At 53.2% G+C, this 27,034-nt stretch overlaps 1 protein-coding gene and 1 non-coding gene across 3 annotated transcripts in view; both read right to left on the reverse strand.

Moving 5' to 3' along the window:
- Positions 1 to 8,667: 8,667 nt before the first annotated feature.
- On the reverse strand, positions 8,668 to 8,857 carry LOC142438055 (U2 spliceosomal RNA). Its single transcript, XR_012782521.1, has one exon. It is a non-coding gene; the product is annotated as a U2 spliceosomal RNA (small nuclear RNA).
- A 5,997-nt stretch (positions 8,858 to 14,854) lies between these two features.
- Positions 14,855 to 27,034, reverse strand: part of ELAVL1 (ELAV like RNA binding protein 1) — a 47,010-nt gene continuing 34,830 nt past the window's right edge. For both annotated transcript variants that reach the window (XM_075546169.1, XM_075546161.1), the window contains exons 3-6: positions 24,096 to 24,199; positions 20,777 to 20,930; positions 18,076 to 18,301; positions 14,855 to 16,179 (exon numbers count right to left, since the gene is read on the reverse strand). In XM_075546169.1, the coding sequence (XP_075402284.1) occupies positions 15,855 to 16,179; positions 18,076 to 18,301; positions 20,777 to 20,930; positions 24,096 to 24,199 (809 nt within the window). In that variant the 3' untranslated portion in view covers positions 14,855 to 15,854. The remainder of the gene's footprint in view (positions 16,180 to 18,075; positions 18,302 to 20,776; positions 20,931 to 24,095; positions 24,200 to 27,034) is intronic.

Raw genomic sequence — 27,034 nt, forward strand, 5'->3', positions numbered from 1 at the left:
CTCATACATGAGGTGACTTTAAAAAGTTCATGGAAAAAATGGAATTGAAAAATGATGGATTTTCCCACAAACTCTTTACAGCCCATATATATATTTGCTAAACCATTTGTCATTTGGACATCAAGACACATCACCCTTGAATTCTTAAGAATGCTTCTCCTGAGAGCCCTTACCATAAGACTGTTATCACCACCAAGACCTTCAAGAACACTAATTGAATAATTAAAAGCTCAGTGAAACAAAACTGTATTTTTTTTAACTAGGATCCAATCAAATTTCACTCATTGCCTTTGGTTATCGTGATTCCTTTAGAAAAGCCTCGCTTTTTCTTTTTCGGTCTTTTACTGCATCGGCTGTTTTGAAGGCCTGTTGTCATACAAATGCCCCACTAACATGATGGGCATAATTAATGTCACTAAATTTAGTGTACGTGTAAAAAAGAAATGTTGAAATGGCTTTTGTTAGATGTCTTTTTACCACCACCACCGAAGATCCCATTTTGACTTTGGCTAAATGGCTCCATGGTGATTGGATTCTGAGTTTTGTTAAGAATGTTCCATGGGTGATAGGTACTTCCCACAGCATAACACTTCACCCACTCTTGATGACATGGCCTTTGATGGCTGGGTTAGGGGGTTGGCTGTTTTTTAATAGCAGAGGACAAAGTGTATTTACATGCTGAGTGGGAAGACTGAAGGAGGAATGTACAGAAGAGTAGAAGAGAGGGGTGCTGGATGGAGCAGAGCGTCAGAGAAGACACATGAACACAGTTCTGAGTTTTCTGGAAGAGAGGAGAGAAGGGGGTTGGAAAGCTGGCCCTGACGCAGGAGGGCGCTGTGGGGGTGTTCTATTTGGACAGCAATTCAGCCTGTGGATGCTCCTCATCCATAACTGGGCTTCCGCTAGGAAGGTCAGGCTATGGGGCTCTATAGGGGCCCCTGGTTAGGTAACTTACCCAAGTGAGTTGGATAGATTGGATTCTGAGTCTCCACCTCTGTCACCATCTTGGAGTCCCTTGGAGTCAGTCCCAGGGACTTGTACATCCTCATGTGCAACAAGGGCTTCATGAAGTTGTCTACTGTCAAAGTGAAGGGCAGGCCTTGTGATTTACAGCGCGGAATCCCTGGGAGGTGCCCGTGGCACACAGGGTTGGCCGCTAACTGAAAGGTTGAGAGTTTGAGTCCACCAAAAGGTTTTGTGAATCACCGGTACATCTAGAAAGAAAAATAATCAGACCCGTATGGCAAACCCCCTAGAGCACAGTACTACTCGGACACACGTGGAAGAGCTGTGACAGCTCGAGCTGAACACAGATGCCCGTGTGATTTCAACCCAGGAGAAACGGATTTGTGTTGACCAGGTGTCCAGGTGCTGTTGCTGTTAGATGCTGTTAAGTCCGTTCTGCCTCAGCGCGACCCAAGGGGACAACAGCACGAAGCTCTGCCCGGCCCTGTGCCATCTTCACCACCATTGCCAGCGTTGGTAACCACTGTGTCAATCCATTGCTGTGAGGAGCTTCCTTTTTGCTTTCGCTCACTCTCTCCTTTGCCAGGCATGACGTCCTCCCGGGGTCTGGTCCCTTCTGTTAACATGTCCAAACTACAGCCATGTGCCTCATCCCGCTTCTTCTCCTGCAATCGTATGAAGGGAGAGTGCTCGTTGTGATATCTGCATCCCAGAGGACCACCAGCTCAGTGGCTGTGCACTGGAAGAAAGCCCGAGTCAACTCATCTGGGTCTGCCCCACAGAGCAGCTGTCTCTCTGGCCAGGCTCTGCCTGCAGGCTCTGGAGGAGCCTCCACTCCCAGGCTCTTCCAGGGCGCTGGCAAATCTCATCCTTCCTTGTTGACGGGCTGCGATCCCTGGTTTTTGTTGTTCATTGTCAACCAGGGGCCGATCTCGGCTCCTAGAGGCCACCCGCACTCCTTGCTATGGGGCCCCCTCCAGCTTCAGCCAGCAAGTCCTTCTTGTGCTTCCAATCTCTCTAAGTTCCTATCCTGCTGCCAGCCAAAGAAAACCCTTCCCCTTGGAGGGCCGGTGAACTTGGATCCATGGAAGGTAATCATGGGCGTGACAATGCCTTAGAGTCACAGGTTCCACCCACACTCTCTAGGAAGAGGACGATACACAGGAGCGCAGTTGTGACGACCTCACGCCTAGCTATCACCCCTCTGTCGGTGGAGCCTTCTGTGTGGCTAGGGTGTGGACCAGGGTTTAGCAGAACGTCCAGACCAAGATGGATTAACAGAAAGACCCAGTATCTGTTTCTGGAAGTCAGCAGCGATAATCCTATGGATCGATCGCACGGTTCGATTGGCAACCCATTGTGGGGATGGCTCAGCATGGGATTGCCATATGCGGGGACCAACTTGTGTTAGTCTGGGTAGACTAGAGAACAAATTCATAGACAGTCATATGTATATAAGAAAGAGTTTTATATACAAGAGCAATTGAATATTGAGAAAACGTCCCAGCCCAGACCAGATCAGAGTCCATAAGTCCAAATTAGCCCATATGTCAGATACCAATCTATAAAGTCCTCTTCAGACTCATAAAATACACGCAATTATGCCGAATGCAAGAGGATCACAGGCCAGTGGGTTGGAAGTCTTGTGGATCCAGTGGTGTTGTAAGCGTCTCAGCGCTGGCAGGGGTCTCTACGTGGCCTCTCTGGCTCCAGAGGTCTGGTTGCATCAGGGCAGGTCCACGTGGCCTGTGTCATGTGTCTTGTCAGTAGGAGTCTCTCAGGGAGTGAGCAGAGAGCGAGAAGTGTCACCCTCCTCCCAGGAAGAAATACAGGAGTTCCCAGAATTCTCAGAAGGCCATGCCCACACAGAGGGCTCACTGGTTATATCTTGATGGACAGGCCAGACCCCACCCCTTCACTTGTAATCCTCTCAAATTGACATCAGATTATGTAACTGCCAGACAACTTGAGGTGCGGCTGAGAGTTTGTAACAAATTAGCCTGGATCTGAATGGCTTGCAACAGTAAGTGTTTCCGACCCACTCTCTGGGGGTCAGTAGTCTGCGGTGGGTGTTGGTCCAGGGTATCTCACACAGCTTTAGACACCGTGGCAGTGGGTGGCAGCCTCATCTCAAGGCTCAACTGGGGAAGGACCTGCCACAAAGATCACTCATTGGTGGTTGGAAGGAGGCAGCTCCTCAGGCTCTGAGGGACGAAGGAACTCAATTTCTCCCTGGCTGTTGGAATGGAATGCCAGCTTCAAGAATATGCGAGAACACTTATTTAGAAGTGAGTTTACTCCCCTCCCAGGGGGACGGACAACAGAAAAGTGGGTGAAGGGAGACATCGGTCAGTGCAAGACATGAAAAAATAATAACTTATAAATTATCAAGGGGAGGGAAGGGAAAAAATGAGAAGCTGATACCAAGGGCTCAAGTGGAAAGAAAATGTTTTGAAAATGATGAGGGCAACAAATGTACAAAAGTGTTTGACACAATGGATGTATGGATGGATTATGATAAAAGTTGTACAAGCCCCCATAAAATGATTTTAAAAAGAATTAAAATTGCAAATTTAGCACTAGATTTGAAAACATAGGTATTTAACTGACTATTTTCTCACTGTATATGATCAACAAAGCCTTTTTATAGACTTTACGGTTGGGAAAATAGATTCTTGTCTGACATTCTTTTCTGACAACAACAAAAAGAAGTGAGTTACTAGGTCCAGCCCACCCTCAAAGGGAGGTGCGTTAGGCTGGGATCTCTAGAGAAGCAGAATCAGTGACGTGGAGATAAGTGAGAAGGAGGGGAAGAAGAAAGGAAGGAATTTTGTACCTAGAAATTGGCTCACCCAGTGGCCGTTGCTGTCGTTGGGCACTTGGAGCCAGTTCGGACTCCTAGCCCCGCTCTGTGCATCGACTGACATACCGCCCGGTCCTCACAGTTGTTGTGATAGCCCATGCTGCAGCCACTGTTTCAATCCATCTTGTCCCAAGGTCATCCTCTCCTTCCCCTCTACTATACCAAGCGTGATGTCCTTTCCAAGGATTGGTCTCTCCTGATAACATATCCAAAGTCCCTGAGACGAAGTCTCACCATCCTGGGTGTACTTCTCCCGAGACATGCTGGTTCTTTTGGCAGTCCAGAGTGCACCATCGTTCAAATGCCGATTCTTCGATATTCTTCACTACTCTCATAGTTCAAATGCATCGATTCTTCTTCGGTCTTCCTTAGTCAATGTCCGACTTTCACAGGTGAGGACACTGAAACCACCCTGGCTCGGGTCAGGTGCACCTGAGGCCTCAAAGTAACATCAACACTCTATAAAGAGGTCTTGTGCAGCAGATTTACCCAGTGCAATGTGTTTTTTGAACTCCTGACCGCTGCTTCCATGAGCAGTGATTGACACATCAATCTATTCTCAGTTTATTATGCTGTTACCTATTGGATCAGTTGTGAGGATTCGTGTTTTCTTTCCATTGAATTGTAATCGACACCGAAGCTTGTAACCCCTGATCTTCATCATCAAAGCCCAGTCTGGAGGTGTTTCCTGACTCCTGTCGCCGCTGGGACCAACAAACCAGGAAGCAGGAAGACCACAGGATGGTGGCGGCAGATGATCCAGGCTCAACCAGTCAGGCTGCAGAGTCTAATGAATTCAAGCTTGGCAGGCAATATGGTAGGCTGCTGATAATTCCCAGGTTCAGTGGGTTGATGGATGATCCCACTGAAGCAAGATCTAGACCAGAAGGAAGTGAGTTAGCTTCCTCACATCCCCGATGAAACGTCTTCAGTTGTATCAAGGCTGTGACATGATTTGGGGAGAGGACTCCACCCTCTTCTTCCCAGACCAATTTGGCTGCTCACAGAAGATCCCATGATCACATTGTATTAGGTGCAACCAAGTTGACACAAAACCTAACCACCACAGGAAGGGATTGCAAAGATACAATAGCAGGGGTGGGGATTCTTGATAGCCTTCTTAAGAGGTTGCTTACCATGCCCTGCCTGAGAGCACACAGAATTCTATTATTTGGTTTTCAAGGGACTCAAGTATAAAATCAGTTGCCCACTTGTTGACTCTGACTCATGATAACCCCATGTGTGTCCAAGCAGAATTATGCTCATGGATTTTCTCTCATAGAGACCCCCTTTTAGTAAATCCCAAACAGGAGATTATTAGCATGAGGCCAAAGTTCGTGGCCATATTGCTAATTGTAGAACATAGTAGAAATAATGGAAATTCATCACAAAATCATGATTAGTGGTGGGTTAATGGATTAATCAGTTGAGTGCGGGGACTACAGAATTGGGAGAAGTACATTATTGTAGATCAGAAAAACTCACAGGACTGGTTCCAGGTCCCTGAGACCCCCCACCTCTGTCAGAGTGTGCCTCATGACTCTGGCACCCCAATCAATTCCTACTAAAGGCACCAGGTGTTTTTCAGAAGTCAATGACCAAGTAGGATAGGAGCCCTGGTGGTGTAGTGGTTATGTCTTGAGCAGCTAACCTCAAGGTGAGCAGTTTGAAACCATCAGCCTCTCTAAGGGAGAAAGATGAGGCTTTCTACTCCAGCAAAGAGTTACAGTCTTGGAAATCCACAGGGGTGGTTCTTCCCTGTCTTAAAGGGTTGCTCTGAGTTGAAGTCAACTCGATGTCAGTGAATTGAGTTGAGATGACCATGCCCTTCTTCCATAGTGCCCTTGGGTGGGCCGGAACTGGGAACCTTGTAATTAGTAGTTGAGTGCCACTTGTCTGCACCCCAGGTATCCTTTTGGCTGCACACCACTTCAACCAGGGAGACTGGCCTGGTGGGGAAGAACTTGATGGTCCCTCTGGGTTCATGGAAAGGTCCACACAGGCTGTGGCTGCCAGGCTGAGGCTCCTCCCTCCACTCCTCTTCCTCCCCTGCTTCCCTCAGGCCCTGAGCTGCTGGTTTCTGCAATCTCCACCATCTGTCTACCTCCTGGCTTCCTTTCCGCATTTCCCCGCGGACTCCCCCATCTCCTGCTGTACTCCTTGGGGGTACAGGAACAGCTCCCGGCACTTGCCACGCCTCCTCAGTGGAAGACTGCGTGCTCGGCACTTAGAAGCGGCACTGTCTTCAACGCCCCCCTCCTGGCTACCCCTCAGAGGTGGGTGGGAACACCTCCAGCCTTGTGTATGAGGCATCCGGAGCTTCCACATAGGTCACATCAGAAAGAGAAGCTGGTGGCTGGCTGGGCACGGGCAAAGTCGATTTTCTTAGGCTGGGTTCTCTAGAGAAGCAACGTTAGCGATATTGTTTGTTTTTTAATCTGGATCGACACAGAGTGATTTCTATCAAGGAAATTGCTCCCACGGTGGTATAGGTGGGCCAGTTCCAAATCGGTGGGTCAGATGTCAAGCTGAGGGATTCTCCCACCTTGAGGGGCTCTGGGGTCAGCAGGAAGACCACAGGCTGGTGGCTACAGGAGGTGAATGAATCCAAGGCCAACTGGCCAGATTGCAACTGGAGAGACAAATGAATGTGGCTTCCAAGATTGGCAGGCAATATGGCAGCCCTTTGGCTCACGTCCAACAAATCCGAGGTCAATGAACCAGATCCAGCAAAAGCAAACGACCTTGCTTCCCCACAGCATCCACTTATATAGGAAGCAGGCCGCACCCCCACGGCACTTAATTCCATCAGGTCTAGCACCTGAGTGAATGTGTTGCATATACCCTTATCTTGTCCCATTGAGGGAGGCTTGCAACTGACTGACTGTGAATATATCCTGTTAGGTCAGCCAATGAGGGGTTATACTAGATGTAACTGCTAAACCACTGAGAATCCTGGCCCAGTCAAGCTGGCAAAAGCTGATTATCACATCGACTGACTGCAAATGTCCACCACATTGACCAAACACCTCTACGCACTAGCCAGGAGAGTGGTTGACTAAAGAACTGGCCATCTGAGCTGAGGGCATCCAATCATCCACTACAGGGGAGACCAGATGAGAGGGGCCCCCTGAGAGACTGAGGGGCCAGGCTGCCCACATCACCCTGAGCAAGGCCCTTCATCTTTTGATACCTTGGCTTTCCCATCACTGCTGCTGCTGCTGCTGCTACACCTACACCTGTTGCCTCTGAGTGGGTTGTGACTTACGGGTACTCCCTATGTGTCAGAGTAGAGTTTCTCCATTGGCTTTTCCTGGCTGTAATCTTTACTGACTGGAGCGCCCGTGGCACATTTGGGAGGCTGGTGGTTCAGCCCCACTGTGTGTGGCCGGGTTGTCTGGAGAAACAAAACCAGCGACATTCACGTTTGCATTAAGAAAGCAGCTTTCTATCAGGAAGTCGTCTGTCCAGCAGGCAGCCCCCCGCCCCCCCCCCCCAGTCAGCCCAGCTCAAGTCCATGGGCCCAATGCTAGCTGGAGCTCCCCTCAGACGCATGTAACTGAAGGCCGATGGGTGCAGAGTCGGGTGGATCCAGCGTCCAACAGCTCTCAGGAGCTGGCTGCCCCTGGTGGGGGGAGGGGGGAAAAGAGAGAGAGAGAGAGAGAGAGAGAGAGAGAGAGACATGTCCCCGGTGTCACACCTCCCAGGAGGCACCATCAGGTTGGACTCCACCCTCACACAGGTGTTATGTTGACCTAACATCTAACTGCCACACCTGCCCAGCGGCTGCATGGGAGGGAAGAGCTAGTGACCTGCTCCCCTAAAGAAGACCATATAGAACTCCCTAAGGGACATCTCCACTCTGGTACATGGCGTTGCTATGGTTCAGAACCCCCTGGACAGCACTCAGCATTCTTTAGGGCAGCAGATCACCAGGCCTTTCCTTTGAGGTGCTAAGACCCAGTCTCCTTGCTTCAGGCAGGCTCCTGAAACTTTCGGGAGGAAGGACTGTGGCAGGACTTTTGGACAGCAACCCTGCTGGCAGGATCATGTGGAGCAACACGTATTCATGGCAGCAAGGGCAGTCAGCACCTTTGGGCAAGACACAGTTGTTTGTTTCTTCTTTTTCTTTCCATCCCCCACCCCCGCCCTTGACCTAGCTTCTCCATAATCATCAAAGCTGGCTCCTTTAGGTATGAAAGCTATTTTGCTTCTCAGAGGTCTTGATACCCACCAGGATGGCCATTCCCAGGAGTCGTGTTCACAAGCACTCAGGTGGATCCTGTCAGCATCTCCAGCGCCTTCCTACCCAGGCCCCGGCAGGAAAAGGTGGGAGCCGCCAAGGCTTTGGCCACAGGCGACACATGAAATGATTGAAGTAATTCACCGCCCCGGCAGCCTGGTTTGAACTGCCGATCCTCGGGTTAGTAGGTAGGAGCAAATCGTCCGTTCATGCAACTGGTCTCTGGAGCCTTATCTGTAACAAGAACCCCAGAAGTTATATGTACCTGCCGGGGCTCAGTTTATTAAAGTACGGTAGTCTCTTTTAACTAAATCCCCCGCTCGCCACACAAAGGAGCTGAATCTATTTGGGTCGAACTTTTCAGTGTCCTGGCTGCCAAAGCAGACATGGTGTTTCGGAATAGGATGCCGGGAATCTCAGAAACCAATCAAAACGGAGTCCAGGTGAAATATGTGTGAACTAGAAACTGCTTTTGGGGTGGGCGTTGAGGGCTCTCTGAGGTTTAGCATGTTTTTCTGTGGTTTCTGAAGACCTGGATTCTTTTTTTTTTTTTTTTAACCAAATTCTTACTTTAATACCATGAATAAAACCCCTAAGGGGCTGCACCATTCCTGGAAACACTGCAATACCAGGTTGATGCGCAGAGAGGATGGAGCAAGCTCCTGACCAACTCCTACTTGCAAAAATACATTTAATACACCGTCCTCAGATAGAGGACATATCAGATATTAAACTGATAAGAACAGATACTACACTTGATCTTAGCCAAAAGGCCGAGAAGTGATGACCTGGATTCTTTTCAACAATTTGTGTGGCCATCTTGAATCATTGGACTTGATTGGGGTTGGGAAAAAAAAAAGAGCCAACTGTTAGTGCCACCTCAAGCCCCAAGTCCCCTTGCTGTCCGGCATGTCCTCATGCACAGCAACCTTATCAGACCGAGTAGGATTGCTCCCTAGGGTGGGTTTGTGAGACTGGGAGTGGACAGCGTCCTTTCCTCTGTGGGGCAGCTGGTGGGTTTGAACCCCTGACCTCGAGGTTAGCAGCCCGATGCTTAATCCACCATGCCACCAAGGTTCTGTTTGTAATGCCCAGCGATCTTAATAAGACACTGGGGAGGATAATATTAGCTGCCTCTCAGGGTCACTGGGGACCCATGTCAGCCTCGCTGGGGCTCCTCCGGGTCAGTTCCAGGGGAGGATGGGACTACCGGAGAGCCCACTCACTGGTGCCCTGGGGCTGCTGGGAGCCACACAGTTACTTTCATAGCACGGGGTGTCCACCGCCCCACTGGCCTCAAACCAAGAAGATGGACCCTCAGCGTTTAACCAAGCCAATGGCCGCTGAGCCAGGCTGACGGCACGACGGTGCCTCCCAAGGGTTCCCAGAGGTTGACTTTTCAGACAAAGGAGCCCGGTGGCACAGCATGTTAATCACCTGGCAGAAAGCAGGAAGGTGAGTTGTTTGAACCCTCCGGCGCTTGACGGAATGAGATGTGGCAGCCCGAGCGTCCGCTTCTGTCCGGATCACGGCCTTCTCTGTCCTTTAGGGGCACGCTGAGTCAGAACCAACGTGATGGCCGTGAGTTTGGCTTTTCAGAAGCAGACTCCCAGGCCTTTCTTGTGCGGCACCTCAGGGTGGATTTGAGCACCCCCCATCTTGGTTGGCTGCCAAGCACCATCCAGGGATGCCAGTTAGCAAGGGGCTTCTGGGAACTTACTCAAGCTCTCTGCTCCCGGGTCTCCCCACCTGGCCTGCTCTGCTGGGCTCCAGGCCCAGGGCAGAGGACAAGTCGTCAAGTCAGCGTGCCCCCCCTGGTTCCTATCAAGCTGCCCCCTTAGCATACTGGGGGTCTGTTAACGACAAGCCACCAGCCAGGTTCTCTAGGGGGCGTATTCCTCCACCGGAAATCTGCTGGTGTGGCTGTGGAGCTGGTTTGGGTTCATAGAGACCTCATGGGACTAATGGTAGAACTGCCCCCATAGGGATTTCTGGACTGAGGACCCAAAGGTTGGTGCTTCAAACCCACCAGTCACCCTGCAAGAGGACGAGGGGGCCGTCTGCTCCAGTAGAGGTGGCAGCCGTGGGAACCCTCTGGGCCAGTCAGTTCTTCCTTGTCATCCGTGGTTGCTGAGTCTCAATCGAGTGGAAAGGAGTTGCTTTGGGTGATCTTTCTGAGAGCAGGGGAGAAGGACGACGCTTTCTGCTCCTGTAGGGTTGACTCACGCTTGCGGTCCTGGAGTGGCTTCTGAATCACAGCGACCCTGCAGGACAGGGGAGAACTGCCCCCGTGGGATTCTGACATGGTCACTGTTTCCGGGAGTAGCAAGGCCATCCGTCCTTCCCCATCGAGTGGCTGGTAGCTTCGAATGGCTGACTTTGCAGGTGGAGGCCCCATGTGCAACCGGAACTCCCCCAGAGCTTCCCTATGCAGCGTGACAGTGGCGGACACCTCCCTGAAATGACTGAGGTTGACAACTGAAATACATGCCCAAGATGGAAGAAAATAGGCTTTGAGCCTAAAAACAACAACAAACCTTTCCAAACCAAACTCACGATGGAGTGGATGCTGACTCATGGCAGACCCTCCGGGGCAGGTAGAATGGCCCCTGTGAGTTTCCGAGGCTGTAACTCTTCGTGGGAGTAGAAGAGCTTCGTCATTCTCCCAAGGAGTGGCTAGAGGTTTCAAACTGCGGACCTTGCTGTTAGCAGCCGGACACAGTCACCACTACAGCACTTAGGCGGACTCTGGAATTACACTGTGGAGATGGCCCCAAGGCCACTTGGTAGGACGTGGTAGGACTATGACTCCTGTGGGCCCTCCACCCATCTGTCTGGGCAGGCTTGAGATCGCCACGATGCCAACTTTCCGCAGAGCTTCCAGACAAAGGAGGACTAGGAAGAAAGGCCTGGAGACCTACTTCTGAAAGTCAGTCAATGGTAAGTCCCACTGGGCCAGTGCTGACTCACGGGGATGGTGCAGGACTGGGCACTGCCATGTCCTGCTGGGGGTGGGGTCACGGGCATCCGGGCCAACCTGCGACCGTGAGCCCCAATCTCTGAGCCCCGGGGTGAGGCAGCAGTAGGCAGGGAAGGAAGCAGGGAAGGCTTCCCTAGGATCACTCTCCCTTCTCAATTGAGGTTCCAGGGGTCAACTCCACTTTCTGACCAGCTGGAGACTTCCTGCAGACCCTTCCCTGGGTGGAGGGGAGGTTGCCCCCTGCGACACTGGGAGGAGAGAGGCTTGAGGGAGGAAAGCCAGGGCGCCGAGCCCCTCGGCTGGTGCTACAGCCCCCGCCCCTCCATGGAGCCTCAGTATCTGGGCCCATTCCCACCAGGATCTCCGAGGTGGGCATTTTGAGCCCACGTCACCAGGTAACCTGCGGTAGTGTGATGCTGGGCCCAGGAGGGTCCAGTTCTGCCACCAGGTGGCTGAAGCTGATGTAAAAGCAGATGAGCGGATGGTATGGGACCCCTTCCTTCCTCAGAGCAGGCTCAGGAGGCCCCTGGGGCTCTGGGGGAGGAGGGCCAGGCCCGGGCTGGCCCTGTATCCCCCGGGAAGGGGTTACCAGACGCCCCGGTTTCCACCACCAGCCCTGGATCAGAGCCCCTTGTCCTAGTCTCTTTAGAATCAGGACACCCACAATCCCAGTCGAGGGAGTGCAGGGTGTGGGGCAGCGCCTGGTACTCTGGACCAGGGCTAAGGGCGGGAACTCTTGTTTGGGATCGGGATATCCCAGACCGATCCCACTCTGTCCAGCCTTTCCAACTCCACTCTCAGGGCCTTGGCAACTGAAGGAAGATGTCTACACAGCTAAGAACAATTGTTTAATCACATTTTTGCTTGTTTGGTGTCTGTTTTTCCATATTTCCATTACATGTCAATAGAGCCAGCTCTGTAAAAACTCTGAAACTGGTGCAAGAGGTCCCTTGTCTTTGAGAAAGCCATTGACCAAAATAAACCAAAAAAAAAAAAAAAAAATTCACACGTCACCGAAAGTTTGCAAAATGGTCTTCTTTCAAAGCTGCTTTATTAATCGGGTATCTTCTGAATTATCAAAATCTAGGTTTGCTTTTTTGGGTCCCCCCTCCCCCTTCTAAAACACTAACGAACATTTATTCACAAGGATCAAAAGGCAACGGAGCGGTGGAGACCTGATGGGGGCCCTTCTGAAAATCCCCAGCGTGGTCACCAGGAGGGAGGGCGAAGGGGGCTGGTTACAGACATATCCTCCAAAGAACACAACGGGCCTCGCTTGGTTGTTGGCGTTCAGACAGCAGTGCCACGCTTTATTGAAAACAAACCCAGGTGAAAACAAAGTTAAAAGGGGGGCGGGGAGGTACCTGAAAAATAAAACGATCTCATATAAAACAAATCAATAACGCAACATAGGCTTGTACACACATCGTCTATCCCGACTGTACAACATGGGTGGGTGGGTGGGGGGGGTCGGGCGCACCTCCCTGCCCCGAGCCAGGGGAACCGCGTATCGGCAGAACCTTCGGGAATGAAAACACGTCCTCTCAAGTCACCGCTCAGACTTGCCACTTACAAACCACACTCGTTTCAACGACTGAGTGAGCGAAAAGGCGGAACACGGTCCCCCCGGGAAGGTCTGGCGGCTGGGTTTGTGGGACAGCTGTGCAGGGGGAGTGCCCTGCTCTGGTTCTGGGCCTCGGATGGCACACAGGTTCCCCCGATGCTAAATGAGATTCTAAATGCCGCTCAGCAGGAAGCACTGTGACTTGGGGCCTGCAGGGTGCTGGGGCAGCAGGGTCAGGGTGTGAGTTGGGGCGGGGGGGGGGTACGTGGAGAAGGGCTCCTTCAAGCTGACTCCCTAATTACACACAGAAGTCTGCAAAGCATACGAGTGGCAAAGCCAGGTGACCCGGAGCAGCTGAGGGTGTTAAGGAAGATGTGGGGAGTCAGGGGGAGCCCCATGTTTGGAGGGAACCGAGATAACTGTTTGCTTACAACTATCTTTGGCTTCATCTACTTCTCTCATCCAGAGGTGACCTGCTGGTGGCCAAGGTCCTGGCCTGGACACTGTGGGCCGACCTTCACCCCAGGCCTGGGAGGGTGAGGTGGGGTGCATCGGTTTACAGACCCCAAGATGGAGGAACACCACCAAGCAGCACCTGTCAAAAACCCAGGGGATCCTCTCTCAGACCTTCATGCAAGGGGGTGGCAGGGGAAGGGACAAGGGACCCGTGGGCAGGGAGTGTCAAGGCACAGCCAGCAGAGGGAGCTGTGGCTTGGCAGAATAGCCCACCGCAGGCAGGCAGAGTCAAGTGAGCAGAGGTGGGTGTCCTTCCGGGCCGGCTGTGACTCCAGGGGCCTCGGAAAGCTCGGGGCAGCATGCAACGGAAAGATACTGAGGGCGCTTTCTCATGACGCTTCAGAGCCCCCTTGGGGGTTGTTTCCTGGGCCAAAAGAGAACCTTGGCAAACTGCCCACTCAAACCCTTGTTTAATCCAAAGTTCCCGAGAAAGAGAGCAAGCACTTCAACTTGGTGAAATATGGGCTAAGTCACCACTGTCTTCAGGGCATTCTGATTTCGTCTGGATGGTGATTTTAACAAAAGACCTTCCCTTGGCAAGCGAATCTAGAGCCTGCATCGATGGTCCAGACAGTGAGTGGCCTAGCCCCTGGAGAGTAGCAACCCCTGCCCCACCTCCACTCAGGCAAACATCCCTCTTACAGCAATCAGCCCTATGGGCCTTTCCCTGCTCTCGGAGAAGACAGGCACCCGTCTGTCCCAGCACCAGTCACCAATGTGGTTCTGGGAGGGGAGGTGAGGGGCTGGCTGTGACCCATCACTGTTTTCACAGTTTAGACTCAAGAAGGAATTCTCTTGAGAAACAGGACACTATCGGAGGCTGACGGGAATGGATGGGGCGACTTTCAGGAGGAGGAAGCCACCTATGTACAGAAGTCACAGCCTCAGGTGTGCGCGCCCTCCCCCCAGCACAAGGCCCAGGAGAGTGGCGGCTGGTAGGGAGCAGCCTGGAGTCAAGCCCCAGCTCCCTGCTGTGGCTCTGGGTGGCCAGCAGTGACCCACAGGTTGGCTTCTACTGAGGACTGGTCAGTGTGCTGGAGCCCCTGGGGTCCGCCCCTCCTTGGCACTTAGCTGACCACGGCGGTGACAAGGCCTGGGAATGCACTTGGCCTTCGGTGGGACGAGTGGCTGGCAGTCACAGGTCAGAGAGGGGGGCCCGCAGTTAGGCATCGAGGCCAGGGGGCGAGAGGACGCCAGGCAGCAGACAATGTTGACATGACCCAGGGGCTGCTGGGAACCCAGATGGGCTCTGGGGAAGGGAGCCTGATGCCCGATTTCCCTTGCCAGTAAATAAATAAATAAACAAAGCAGATTAAATAAATATATAAATACATAAATAAATAATTCCATCATTTCAGTCTATCTAGAACTAAAACAAAGACCAGAACCCAAACATGTTTCACATGTTTAGTCTCGCAGTACAGTTAAAATCTGCTGGTACGAAGTTATCCCCCACCCACCCACCCCACCCCTGCGTTTTTGGGGTTCTCTTGGCATGCCAGTTATGTATAAAAATCGGATCCCGATCCCAAAGAGCTGCCGGGAGCCCAGGCCATGCCTTGGCCGCTCCCTATCGAGGGCGCAGGGTTTGTGACCTGCTGCCTTGCCCCCTCCACCAGCACCTTCGCCTCGGGCTTGGTTCTGCGGCCCTGACTCATAGCTGGTCCCCTTCCCTAGCCAAAACAGAAAGAAAAGGTAAAATAAAAAAAAACAAAACAAAACTCGAGCAAAACAAAATCAAATTTAATGGTCTTAAATGCAAAAGTAAAAACAAACAAAAAACACAAAAAAGCAAAAGAAAAATTAACAGAGCAACCCAAAGTGTCAAGGCAGTCATGGAGAAACCACAGTCAAGGCGTTTGTTAATAGCTAACTGGCAAGAAGTTAAGTACTTGTCTGCAGGGGGTTCACACGAAAGCAAATTTCCCAAATGAAAACAACAAAAATCCGACTAAAATAGGAAGGAAAGCCTAGTGCTCACGAGAAGGGGATGCGAGACACGGATGCTCAAATGTTTATGGTGGAGAGCAGGCGCCACCACGGACGTGCTCACTGGGACCTCAGGGCTGCGGGGGGAGGGGGAGCCCCCTGCCCCGGGACTGGGCACATGGGTGGTTCCAGGCTGACTGGAGAATACTCGGGGGCTTCCCTGAAACTCTTTGGTCCGTCCCCACTGGCAGCAGGGCTTCAGAAACCAGTGTGCCGGGTGGAGGAGCGGTGGTGGCAATGGGCCTGTTTGGGAAGCAGGGAGGGCATCAATCGCTGAGCAGGGGTGGGGGCAACTGCGAAAACGCACATTCGACATCTAACACCTTTAGTTTGAAAACTTAAACTCAAAGGTTCTTTTTTTGTTGCTTTTGCTAGTTTGTTTCTGCGTCTGCAGTTGGTGGGCTCGTTAGATGGCGGTCGGCGGTCCGACACGTGAAAGCATGCTTCAGGAGACCGCCCTCCGGAGGGACTGCTGATGAGTGCGCTCTACTTGGACTTCTGGCTAATATGTATCGTAAAGGAAATAACTTAAGAAACTTAAAAGTGGCCTAACGTGGTGGGATTCAAACATTTGAACCTGTCGGCTGCATCCCAGAGTATAAAACCTGTCACTTCTCATCTCGACTAAGACAAACACTTGTGAAAATTGGCGCAAAGTGAGTCGTACACTAACAAAAAAGTTTCAACTTCGGTCACTCTTAATTATCTATTCCGTACAAAAAGCATGAGCGAGTTATTTGTGGGACTTGTTGGTCTTGAAGGAAACCTGTAAGATTTTGTCCCCCAGGCGGTAGCCGTTCAGACTGGCGATGGCCATCGCAGCTTCTTCATAGTTTGTCATGGTCACAAAGCCAAACCCTTTGCACTTGTTGGTGTTGAAGTCGCGGATCACTTTCACGTTGGTGACGGCGCCGAAGGGCCCGAACATCTGCCAGAGGATGCCCTCGTCGGCATCCTGCCCAAGGTTGTAGATGAAGATGCACCAGCCCGACGACGCGTTGCCCGGGACGTTGACGCCAGAGAGCCCGCTCATGTGATCCACGCCCATCGGGGAGAACCTGCGACAGAAAGCACAGCTCGCAGTCACGGTCAGACAGCAGGCCCAGCTACACTGCTCAAGGCTTCAAGGACACTGGATGCCTGAGGAGGGGGAGCCCCAACGAACCTCAATTCAAGATCCCAATGGATGGCCTCTGCAGTTGCTCCCTCCACATGCAGCGGGGTAGGAGGCTGGCCCACGTGTCAATGGCCGCCCCCCACCCCCTTTGCCAGGTGCTGGCCAATGGAAACCCTGTCCCCCGACTCTACATGGCACGCGGGGCAGTGGGAGGGAGGGGACAGCGTATGTTCCATTTCTTTTTCCAAGTTCTGTGCCTTCGCTCGTGGCAGCCGAGTAGTGGCTGGTGAAAGCACCCCACGGGGCCAGAGGGCTGGAAGGAGGCCTTCCCACAGCTGAGGGGTGCTGGGACATGGGCAGAGCCCGGGAGGGACACTGGCCAAATGTAGAGTCACCCAGCTCCACCTTCCCAACAGAAAAGAGCACGCCTTGTCGAGCCGTGTTGACACTGTAAGGGCTCAGGGCGACGGCTGACAGACACCAAGTCCCGGAGGCTCCGCGCAGGCTGAGGTCACGCTGGCACTGGGGCCACCCACCCACCCTAATAAAAACTTCCCTTCTACAGCCCAAGAAGTCTAGCTGTTAAGTTCCTGCGGAGGCTTTAGGTCCTGAGCCTAGTTGTCAACAAACACGGAGAAGGTGGTGGTCTGGGTCATGGACAAGCACGTGGCCAGGTTGGTGGGTAGAAAGCAGCTCAGAGGCTGCCCTGGAAAAGGACTTGGTCTGAGCTGACTTATCGGGAGTGGCCGTGGCCCCCAAGGCCCAGTTTGCCACAGCCACCTTGGAGGAAACTGCCTGCAGACACCTGGCCACTTCTCCATCCACTTTCTTGCAGCTACGAAGCAGAAGAGAACCAGGTTTGTACCTTACTAAACTTTCACCAAGTCACACCCCTTCTTATCAGTTATTCTTATCGGCTAGCCCTTCTGAAAAGTGGAGCGGATTTCCTAGAGCAGCCAGGAAGCCCCACCCCAGAATTCCGCCCTGGGAAGGAAGACAGGCCTTTCCAGATGTGAGCAGAGCAGGCTACAGAGTGGGCCAGACAGGCTAGGCCTCCCGGGCCCGAGCCACCTACCACCCCTGCATCCAGTGCTCGCTGCTATCACCACGTGCGTGACCAGCTCCTCTCTGAGTCCTGATTCTCTGACCAAAGTCCCCCCACCCCGAGCTTCCCCAGGGAAGCTGCATCCCCACTGCCCAGGCAAGCAGAACTATGGAACCAGTGAGCAGACTGTTCACACTGGCCTGCTGGTGAGAAGCCCGGGTAACAGATGGAGCAGCCTGGGCATCTGCAAAGAGCAGCGTCTCTTCCGACAGCATTTGTGGGGACGCTCAGGACAGGCGGACATTGCTGCTTCAAACACGGCAGGGAACCGAACAGGCTTGACTGGCAGGTCAGGAGCTAAGACCCGGCACCTTTCTGACCAAACCCGGCCCCCCTGAGCCGAGCTGTCTGGTGAGGGCGGGAGTCCCGGTCACAGACTACTTGCCCTGGGCGACTGGGTCTTGGCAGACCAGACACGGTGTAAACATCATTGCCCATCTCTTGCGAGGGTCCTGAAACGTGAAAACACCTCCCTCAAGCAGCATCTGTGAAACGGCTCACCCTCTAGGGCACTGGCCAAGCGTCCAAAAGTTCTAGAAAGACACCACCCTTCTCTCCCAGGGTGCCCAGCACCCATCGCTGCCATGGCCTGCAGCTCCCCTCAGGCACTTTCAGGGTGGGGCAGAGGCACCAGGCGGGGAGAGCAGCCAGTCTCTCGCCCCCAGAACTCCTGGAGAGCCCATGAGCTGGTCCCAGCAGTGGGGAGAGAGATGGGCTGTCCCTCTGACCCACCTGAATCTCTGCGCCTGGTGGTGCACGGGCCCTCCGAAGCGTCTCGCGGGCGAGTGGTACAGCTGGGAGAGCAGCGCCACGTTTTTGTTCTGGTTGGGATTGGCGGCGAACTTCACTGTGATGGGCTCGGAGGAACCTGGGGGTTTATGACCATTGAAACTGGTAATTGCCTCTTCTGCCTCCGACCGTTTGTCAAACCGGATAAACGCAACCCCTCTGGACAAACCTTTTCAACAAACCAATAAAAATAAAGTTAGGGGAAAACAAAACAAAACAAAACGTTTCAAACTGAAAAACAAACGTCAAATCAGTCTACTGCGCTCCAGAGTGATTTCCTGATCAATGAAATAAATCAAAACAGAACCTAAAGATGAAAACAAAGGAACGGATTTAAAAATAAATCGTGACTGATAAAAAACGAAGGCCTTTAACTTGCTCCTGAGCCCCTGTGGGGATGCCACTGCCCCAGTGATAATAACAGCTTTGTTGCAGATGTGCCCGTGGGAAGTCCGACCCCTAAAGAAACGTGGCCCCCAGCAGGATCACACCCACGTCACATGGGTCACACATGCTGCCTGCTGAGGGCACGGAAGCTGGAGCAGGCCTGGCACCCATCTGTCCTGTCCTAGCCCGGGCTCCCCTTCGGCTTTCCACCTCCCCAACTCCCTGCCCACAGTCACCTCTACTGCAGGGCTGGAGGCCCTCAGAATCAATTCAGGCCACTAGCCACTCCCAGAGGCTGTTCAGGCATAAACAGAGGAAACCCGGCCATCCAAGAGTCCTAAAGCCCCACCAAGTCTCCACACAGGTACTTCCCCTCGGGAGCAGCCCAGTACATCTCCCAGGTGGGCCCAGGCAGCTCCTAGCAGGTGTGGGCCCCAAGATGGTTTCAACGCATCCCAAACGGTGCACTGTGGGGAGATTACACTCCAAAGTGTCCATGTGAGCTGGGAAGTCCGAGCAGCTGAACCCACCCGGAATTCCAGTTCACGAGAAACACCTGAGAGTGGGAAAGCTGGCTGAACGTGGAGGTGCAACTGACCTGAAGGCAAGTATGACTCAATAGGTCGAGGCTGGCCCACCCTTCCAGAGAGCCACGCTAAAGACCACAAAATAAAGTCAAGTGAGAGGGTGCCCAGGTGGGGTTTCTCCAGAATGGGTTTCAAATGAAGCTCCCTCCCCCACTAGAAAGCAGGAGAAACCCCAGGAAGAAAGACCCTTCTGTCAGCTTGGGTGGGGCACTAGACGACTGGACTGTAAACGTGACTGTTTTCTCCCTATGGATTTCCAAAATAAAGAACAGATACCAGGAAAGACACGTTGTCCAGGTGAATACAGCTCAAATGTCACAGACACCAATGCTAGAGCAGCAAAGAGACCTATACAAACGGCAGTCCTATCCATCAGGAGGGCAGTCTATCCTGTGTGACGGTGTCGTTGGGGATCCCCATGTCTGTAACACGGAGCAGCAAAACGGCACAGCAGCCGAGCTGTGCTTCTGAGGGTGGTGATCCCCCTGTCCCACAAGCTGGGAAAGGGCCATGCAGAAACCCCTTCGATCCCCGTTCCCCCGCGTTGGAGCCATGGCTTAGGGAGGGGCTGCGCTTCCCAGGTTCACCTGGGGCAGTTCTGAGGAGGGTCCAGTACTCTAAGAGACACAGTGAGAAAGGAGGCCAAGTCTCCACCAAACGGCAAGGGGTCATGTCACCCCTTTCTGGCTGGGGGGACCCCAGGAAGCAACGTGGTAGGACTCCCCCAAACCCCAGCACCAGCATGACTGAGCAAGGTGGCCCTGGGTGGATGTTGGGGGCTGCCCACTCCAAAGGCCTCTCTTAGGATGAGGCTGGGAACACATGCAGGTACTGACAGCCTGAAGGTCAGTAGGTGGGTTTTGAGATCACAGAAACCATCGGTGCAGACCAGTGGGGTTGATGCCTTGAGCAGAGCACAGGAGGTGGAGTGAGTGTGTGGATATGTGGCCCCTACAGCGTAGGCTCAGAGAGGGTGTCTGTGCAGGCCACAGGCAGCAGCCAAGGCTCCCAGAAAATACTAGTCACCTGAGCGTGGGGCCAGGCTCAGGGGTCCTGAGGCCCCACCTCACTGACTGCAATTGTGGCTGGTAACTGTACCTCTCGTGCCTCCCACAGCAGTACACCCCTACTCAAGCCAAGTGGAGCCTCCACACCCTCCATAGCTTGTCTAGTGGTACTCCTTTCCAAGGGAGAGTCCCCAAAGCTGCCCCTTCCCAGCTCTGTAGGCAGACGTGGTATCTGCAGTGCAGGGCTGGCCGTGCCAGGGGAGGTGCGCTGTCAGAGAGAACATACAAAAAGCCACTGAGGGCAGCAGCTTCCCCAGGTGGCACACATCCTGTTCTGCTGGGGAGAGAGATCAGGGGCCTGGCCAGAGTGGTGGGGAGAGATGGGTGGGACTGGCCAGAGGGCTCGCTTGCTTCCCTGGGAAGGGCTGTTGAGGGTGGGTGAGAAATAAGTCAACTGTGGAACTTCAAGGGCTGAGTGTGGCTTCTAGGTCACCAGGTGGGCAGCAGCCTTTTCATCCACCCAACCCCTGTACCCGGCAGGGCCTTCAGCACCAGCGTAATCAAAAGTTGCTATCTTCTCATGCCTCCTCTTCTCTGTGACATCACCAACAGCGCAGTCTGCGCTCCCTGCCCAAGGAGGTCATCGAGAGAGGCGCGCCCTACCTGTGGTCTGGTCCACGAGCACTCGAGAGTTGATGATTCGCCCGAACCGCGAGAACATGTCCTCCACGTCTTTCTGGGTCATGGTCCTCGGGAGGCCACTGATGTACAGGTTGGCATCTTTGATGACCTCGGAGCTTGGGCGGGCGTACGACACCTGGGAAAGAAAGCCACTTTCCAGGTTCAGGGCTGATGGGGCCGGGGTGGGCTCAGTGCGTAGTTCAGACCACTCACAGGGCCAGCGACACCCAGCAGTCCTAACCATCCCCACTGCTGACCTGAAGGTACCTGGCCTGACCAGGGCATAGGAAGGCCTTGCCCCTGCTAGGGCCGCACTGACGGGAGTGAACGTTTAAAGAACATCCAACTCGCCATGCTGTGATGGAACGGCTTGCAGCCCAGAAGAGGAAAGAAGCCAGTCCCACGGACACAGTGAGGGTGCCCAAGCTACACTTGACCAGGATCGGAGCGCACAGGGGTGCCTGGAGGCCCCAGGTGGTGCAAAGGCTTACGCTTGGGCTACCAACTGCCAGGCTGGGGGCTGAACCCACATAGGCGCACCACGGAAGAAAGGCCCGATGATTTTCCTGCTGAAAAACCAGCAAGTGAAAACCTTACAGAGCTCAGGTCCCAGGAGTGGGAACCAACGGCAGCAGCCGGCTTGGTCTTGAAGTAACAGATTAGTTTCCTAGTTCTGGTACAATAGCTGTTATTGCGAAGGACCATAGAACCTATTCTGACTCACAGTGACCTGACTCACAAGAGAGGGAAACACTGCCTGGTCTTCCAGCACTATCCGCAGAGATGTTCTTGAATATGAATCCTATTGTTGCAGCCACTGTGTCAACCCACCTTGTCCAGGGTCTTCCTCTTTCTTGCTCCCCCTCTGCTCTACCAAGCATGATGTCCTTCTCTAGGGGCTGGTCTCTCCTGATAACATGTCCAAAGTACATGAGACGAAGTCTTGCCATCCTTTCCTCTCAGGAGCATTCTGGCTGTACTTTTTCCAAGATAGACGTGTTGGTTCTCCTGGCATCTAAGTCCATGGTACTTTTGATAGTCTTCGCCAATGCCATAATTTAAACACATCAGTTCTTCTCCGGTCTTCCTTACTCCATGTCCAACGTTCACATACATGGCGAACAAAAACGCCACAGCTTGGCTAAGACACCCCTTACCCTCAAAGTGATGACTTGAAAGAGACCCTGTGCAGATGTGCCTGGTATCCTGAGGGCCGCATCCACAGCACTGACCGGGGATCCAAGCGAACAAAATCCACAACAATGCATGATAGTCGTCCACACTGAAGACTGTAGTTGGACAGTATGCTTCCCTAAATGTTTAAAGCCCACTTTACTTCCAGCAAGGTTGTGCCATCTGTACCCCACAGGTTGTAAAGTGCACCTGCCTCCATTCCTGAGGTCCTGCTTGCCTCCATACAGTCCAGCCCAGTGCTCAGCACACGAAGAGAAAGCCCAGTAATCTCGGAGTCTGAGAGGAGGGCAGGCTCCAGACGGAGGGCCTTCCTGTCTGGTGATGTTTCCAGCAGGTGCGGCGATCCCCGAGCTCCAGGGCTTGTAGATTCCCCTGCCTCCTCTCATGAGATAGGCGTCCTGGTGGCATAGTGGGTTACACACTGGGCTCCTAACCACAACGTCAGCAGTTCTAATTCACAGGTCAGCTGCTCCTCGGGAGAAAGACAAGGCTTTCTGCACCCTGAGAGAGCGAGTCTCACACTCAGGAGCAGTTCTACTCTGTCCTATGGGGTCGCTAGGACTCAGGCTTCCAGGCCCACCTCTCTGGAGGCCCTTTTAGAAGAGAACCCCAGGTGTTTCTGACAACCTTCGAGGGACCCAGATGATGAATTTGGAGGTGTCTGTTGGTGGGGTGTATTGAACTGCATCCCCACCAGATTATAAACCCAAGCCTCAATCCCTGGTACTTGTGGATGGGACCTTGTTTGGGCCTGGGGTCTTTGCATATCTCAGCCTGCTCCTATGAGACAATAGCTCAAAAGCTCAGCTGTTCACTACCAGGCTAGAGGTGTGTCTACCTGGAAGTGCCCTCAGAAGAAAGGCCTAGACACTAAGACCCCGCATCACAGCGTGTGGCTCTGATGCCCACAGGGTCGCTGGGGGTCAGAGTCAGCTTGATGGCAGCTGGTTTACTTTTGGGTTAAGTTATAGTCTCGAGGTGAGGAGGCCCTGGACTTAGCGAGAGCTCTACACCCCAAGATTCAAGTCCCTTTAAGAGAACAAGGGACACAAAGTCACTCACACATGGAGGGTGGCAGTGACTGGGCAGTAACAGTGAGGGCTGGGATGACCTCCAGGGCTGGCCGGCCACACGGGAAGTGAAGATGAGGAAGGGCCGGCAACACTCAGGCCTGGGTTGGAAGCTGCCCAGCATGCGGGTGTGTGGTGGTGTGGCGCTGGGGGCAACCCTAGGATACCCCTCCACTCTGACCAAGGAGCCAGCTGCAGGCGAGGGTGAAAGTTCTGACAGGCAAGCACCTGCGCGGCCCAAGGTGGCTAGCCAGGCACAGCCCTTGCAAGGGTGGATGGAGTCTGAGGAGCAGGGGCTGCCCGGCAGTGGGACCTGGACTGACAGGAGACAGAGTGAAAGATAGAGTAGCCTCTGGCTTCTCAGGGACAGAAGAGGCTGAGGTGGTGGGCGACAGGAACTACCCAGGAAGGGCGGTCAGGACAGCAGACTTGTTCCTAGGAGGCCCACTGCTCCTTTTCCTCAGACTTCGCTCATCAGCCCCATACAGTCTGTAGCTCCACCTGAGTGGCTTCTGCATCTCACTTTCCTGCCTGCACCTACCCCATCCCACCCCTGGCACTGTGAGGATTCTGGGCTTGCTCTGTTCACTGTCTGGCACACAGTAGGTGCTCAGGAAACCGGTGAACAGACGAGAGAACTCATGGCTATGAGGAAGCAGAATGGAAGGGGGGCAAGTGTCCAGGTGGTGTGTCACCAAAGCAACAGCCACACGTGAGTGGCTGCAGGGAGGAGAGCAGAACACCAAATGGCAGCTCTCGCGGTGGGAGGGGGCTGTCCCATGCCAGTAACCTTCAGGGACCCTTTCCTGGCCATGGCTTGGTGGAGACGAAGAATGGCATGAGCCACCAGTCCCAGACTGGTCACTACCAAACATGCACATGACAAGAAATGGTCCTACCGCAGGGCCCAGGCTCTGAGGCTTCACCTCATGGGCACCCCAACACTTGAGGTGGGAGGGTCACTCAGCCCAGCCTCCTGCCCCGACAGGAAGCAGTGAGATGGGATGCAGGACAGGACTGGGAGGTGAGGAGGTTACCTTAATGGTTTTGGACTGGAGCCTCAGGCCGTTCAGCGTGTTTATTGCTCTCTCCGCGTCTTTCGCAGTCACGTAGTTCACAAAGCCATAGCCCAGGCTGTGTCCTGTGGGAGAAGGTGCAGACACGAGTCACGTGGGCAACTGCTTGCCAGCCAGTGGCAGAACCCGTGTTGTGGACAGACCCTGAGGTGGTCGGCTTGGACTCCCGGGCACCCAGGTTTTCCCTAGGGTTTTCAGGGCTGGTTTAGGAAAGTAGTGCCAGGTCTCTCTTCTGCGGCCCCTTGGGGTAGACCTGGACCTGCACTTGTTGGCTAGTGGTCAAGCACACACAGAGGCAGTCCAGACAGCGACTCAGAAGGAGCCCTGGGACACACCCACTAGCCGCTTCCCTGGAGAAGCGAGGCCGCCAGCTCCTGTACAAGCCTGACAGCCTGGGACCCCCGGGGGCAGTTTTGCGCTGCCCGGTAGGGTTGCTGTGAGTCAGGGCGGACTCAGGGCAGGCTTGGCTGTCTGGCTTAGGGGCTTGAAACGAACCCAGACTGAGCACCTGTATTTTTTTTTTAAAACCATGAAGTGTTTTATTGACAAATAACGTGTGTATGGTACAATGGATGGATTAAAAGAGTCATGCCATCCCTACCACACTCAATGAGCTCCCCTTAATGGGCATGTAGTCACTCGGGGGGGGACACCACACAACAGGGCCCCCCGGAAACAGACACTGGCAGCTGTTCTGTTTCACGGATACGTATGTATGTGTAAATACACAAACATATTTAACCAAAGATAAAAAAACAGGAATAGAAGCTATGCCCAAGGAAAAAAACTTGAAGAGAAGGCGCCAAAGTCACCTCTAGGGAGCGGGTTCCTGGGGTTGGGTCCATGCAGCTTGAGTCCTGGCCTCACGGGCAGCCACTCAACCCGTCTGCCCGAGGGCCCTAGAGCTGCTAGGACACTGAACGAATTTCAGCTGGGCTTCCAGACGACAACGGAAGGGGAAGAAAGGGCCAGTGACCACTCTATGGGCCCCCAATGATCTTCCACCATGGAGCCTGGGTGGGGCAGAGCCCACTGTGCGTGGGGCCGCTGTGAGTTAAGGTGTGACACAACCCAAGCAGCTGACATTACCCTTCCACTTCTTTGGCTAACTTAAATATCTTCTGCAATAACCAAACGCTACCTGTGAAAATAAATGGTTATTGAACCCCAGGCCCATCTTGCCTGCCTCCAGTGGGCCAACACAGGCTGACAAGTTTCCTGGGCTCTGGTCCCACCCAGTGCTGGGTCCTTTCACTTTCTCACAACAGAAGGAGGCTACTTTGGTATCTATACTGGAATCACCTCAACTCCCTGCCATTGAGTCCATTCCAATGCCCAGTGGCCCTAGAGACTAGGAACATACTTTACAGGCACCAGAAACCGAGTGCAGACAGATGCAGACACGCCCAAGTTACAATAGCAAGACAATGGAAACAGCGAAATGCCCATCAGTGGGAAAGCAGAGAAACTAGCGCTGGGGATGAAACCTGGATGGGTTTGGAGGACGTTAGACTGAGTGATTTAGTCAATCAAAAAAGGACCAAACAATAAGTTTTGTACCAAGAAAAAGAGATTTTAATGGTTCCCAGGAGAGGGATGGGTGGGAGGGGAAGGGGAGCAATAGGCTATAGGGTAGTCAGGTGCTAACGGTGTTAACTGGGTGAACAGGAAGATCAAGGTCTACAATAGAGTGACAGGGTGCTGGTGGTGGGGCAGTGGTGGCGGGGATAAGACAGGCCAAGCCATTGGGAGGTTTGAGAAGCTGTTTTTTAAGTTACTGAATGCAACAATCCCCATAAGTAAGTCCCCACCTAACTGACAATGCCGTTTGAACCAACACACACATGAGAAGATACTAGAGGGACGCCCTGCCCATCAGGGCAGCCCCTGGCCCCGCCCTGCCCAGCTTCATGCCTGGCACTGTGTCCAGCTTCTCCTAGCTGGTCTCCACTCCAAATTGGGGTGAGTACAGGGAGAGCTGGAATACTTGAGAGAAAACTGGGGCTCCAGATAGGACGTCTATACTCATTCTCCACAAAAGCCTCCTCAGGCACAGGCAGCAGAGGCCACCAGCTGGCACCTCACACAGCTTGTGTGTGCAACACTTCCAGCAAAGGCGCACGGGGACCACGGGCACCGGACAAAGGGCTTCTGACTGGGACAGAACTGAAACACAATCCCCACCCAGGGACTCTGAAACCTGAGAAACAACACATTTTCAGAACCTGAACCAAAGTGGAAACCTTTAGCTTTTTGCTTTGCTAGATCCAGTTCCACTGGAGCTCTAGGTATGGTGGCTGTCCCTGTCCCTGCCCTCTCTTCGCCTCCCAGGCCTCACCAGCAAACGGAAACCAGAACAACCGCAACCAACTGGGACCTTGACCTCAGCCTCTCTGAATTAGAGATCTGGAAGCGCAGGCTACGCTGGGTAGACTTCCAGGGGAATGGAAACGGGATGGGGGAGTATAAACACTCAATGCACATTCCTCACACTTGTCAACCGTGCTACGTACACCCAAGAAACAGAAAATGGGGTATGATGTTTGAAGATTCTATTTTTGCACTTTATCTTGATTCAAATTTATTAAAGAATTGATGAAAAGCAAAAATGGAATCCTCAGAAATGATATGCTACTTCCTACCTCTTGAATTGGAATAGCACGGTTTCCTACACACTGTAAGGAGCCCGGGTGCTGCAGCGTGTTACCCACTGGGCTGTTAACCACAAGATCCCACTAATTCGAGGCCGCTCCTCAGGGAAAGGAGAACCTTTCTGCTCCCCTGAAGTTACAGTCTTGCAAACCCAGAGGGGAGGCAGTTCCACAGTTCTTCCCTGTCCTATAGGGTCGCCATGAGTCACAGTCTATTCCATGGCGGGGGCTTAGGTGTTGGGCTGCTAA

The sequence above is a fragment of the Tenrec ecaudatus genome, chromosome 1 (genome assembly GCF_050624435.1).
Source record: "Tenrec ecaudatus isolate mTenEca1 chromosome 1, mTenEca1.hap1, whole genome shotgun sequence".
NCBI classification, from domain to species: domain Eukaryota; kingdom Metazoa; phylum Chordata; class Mammalia; order Afrosoricida; family Tenrecidae; genus Tenrec; species Tenrec ecaudatus.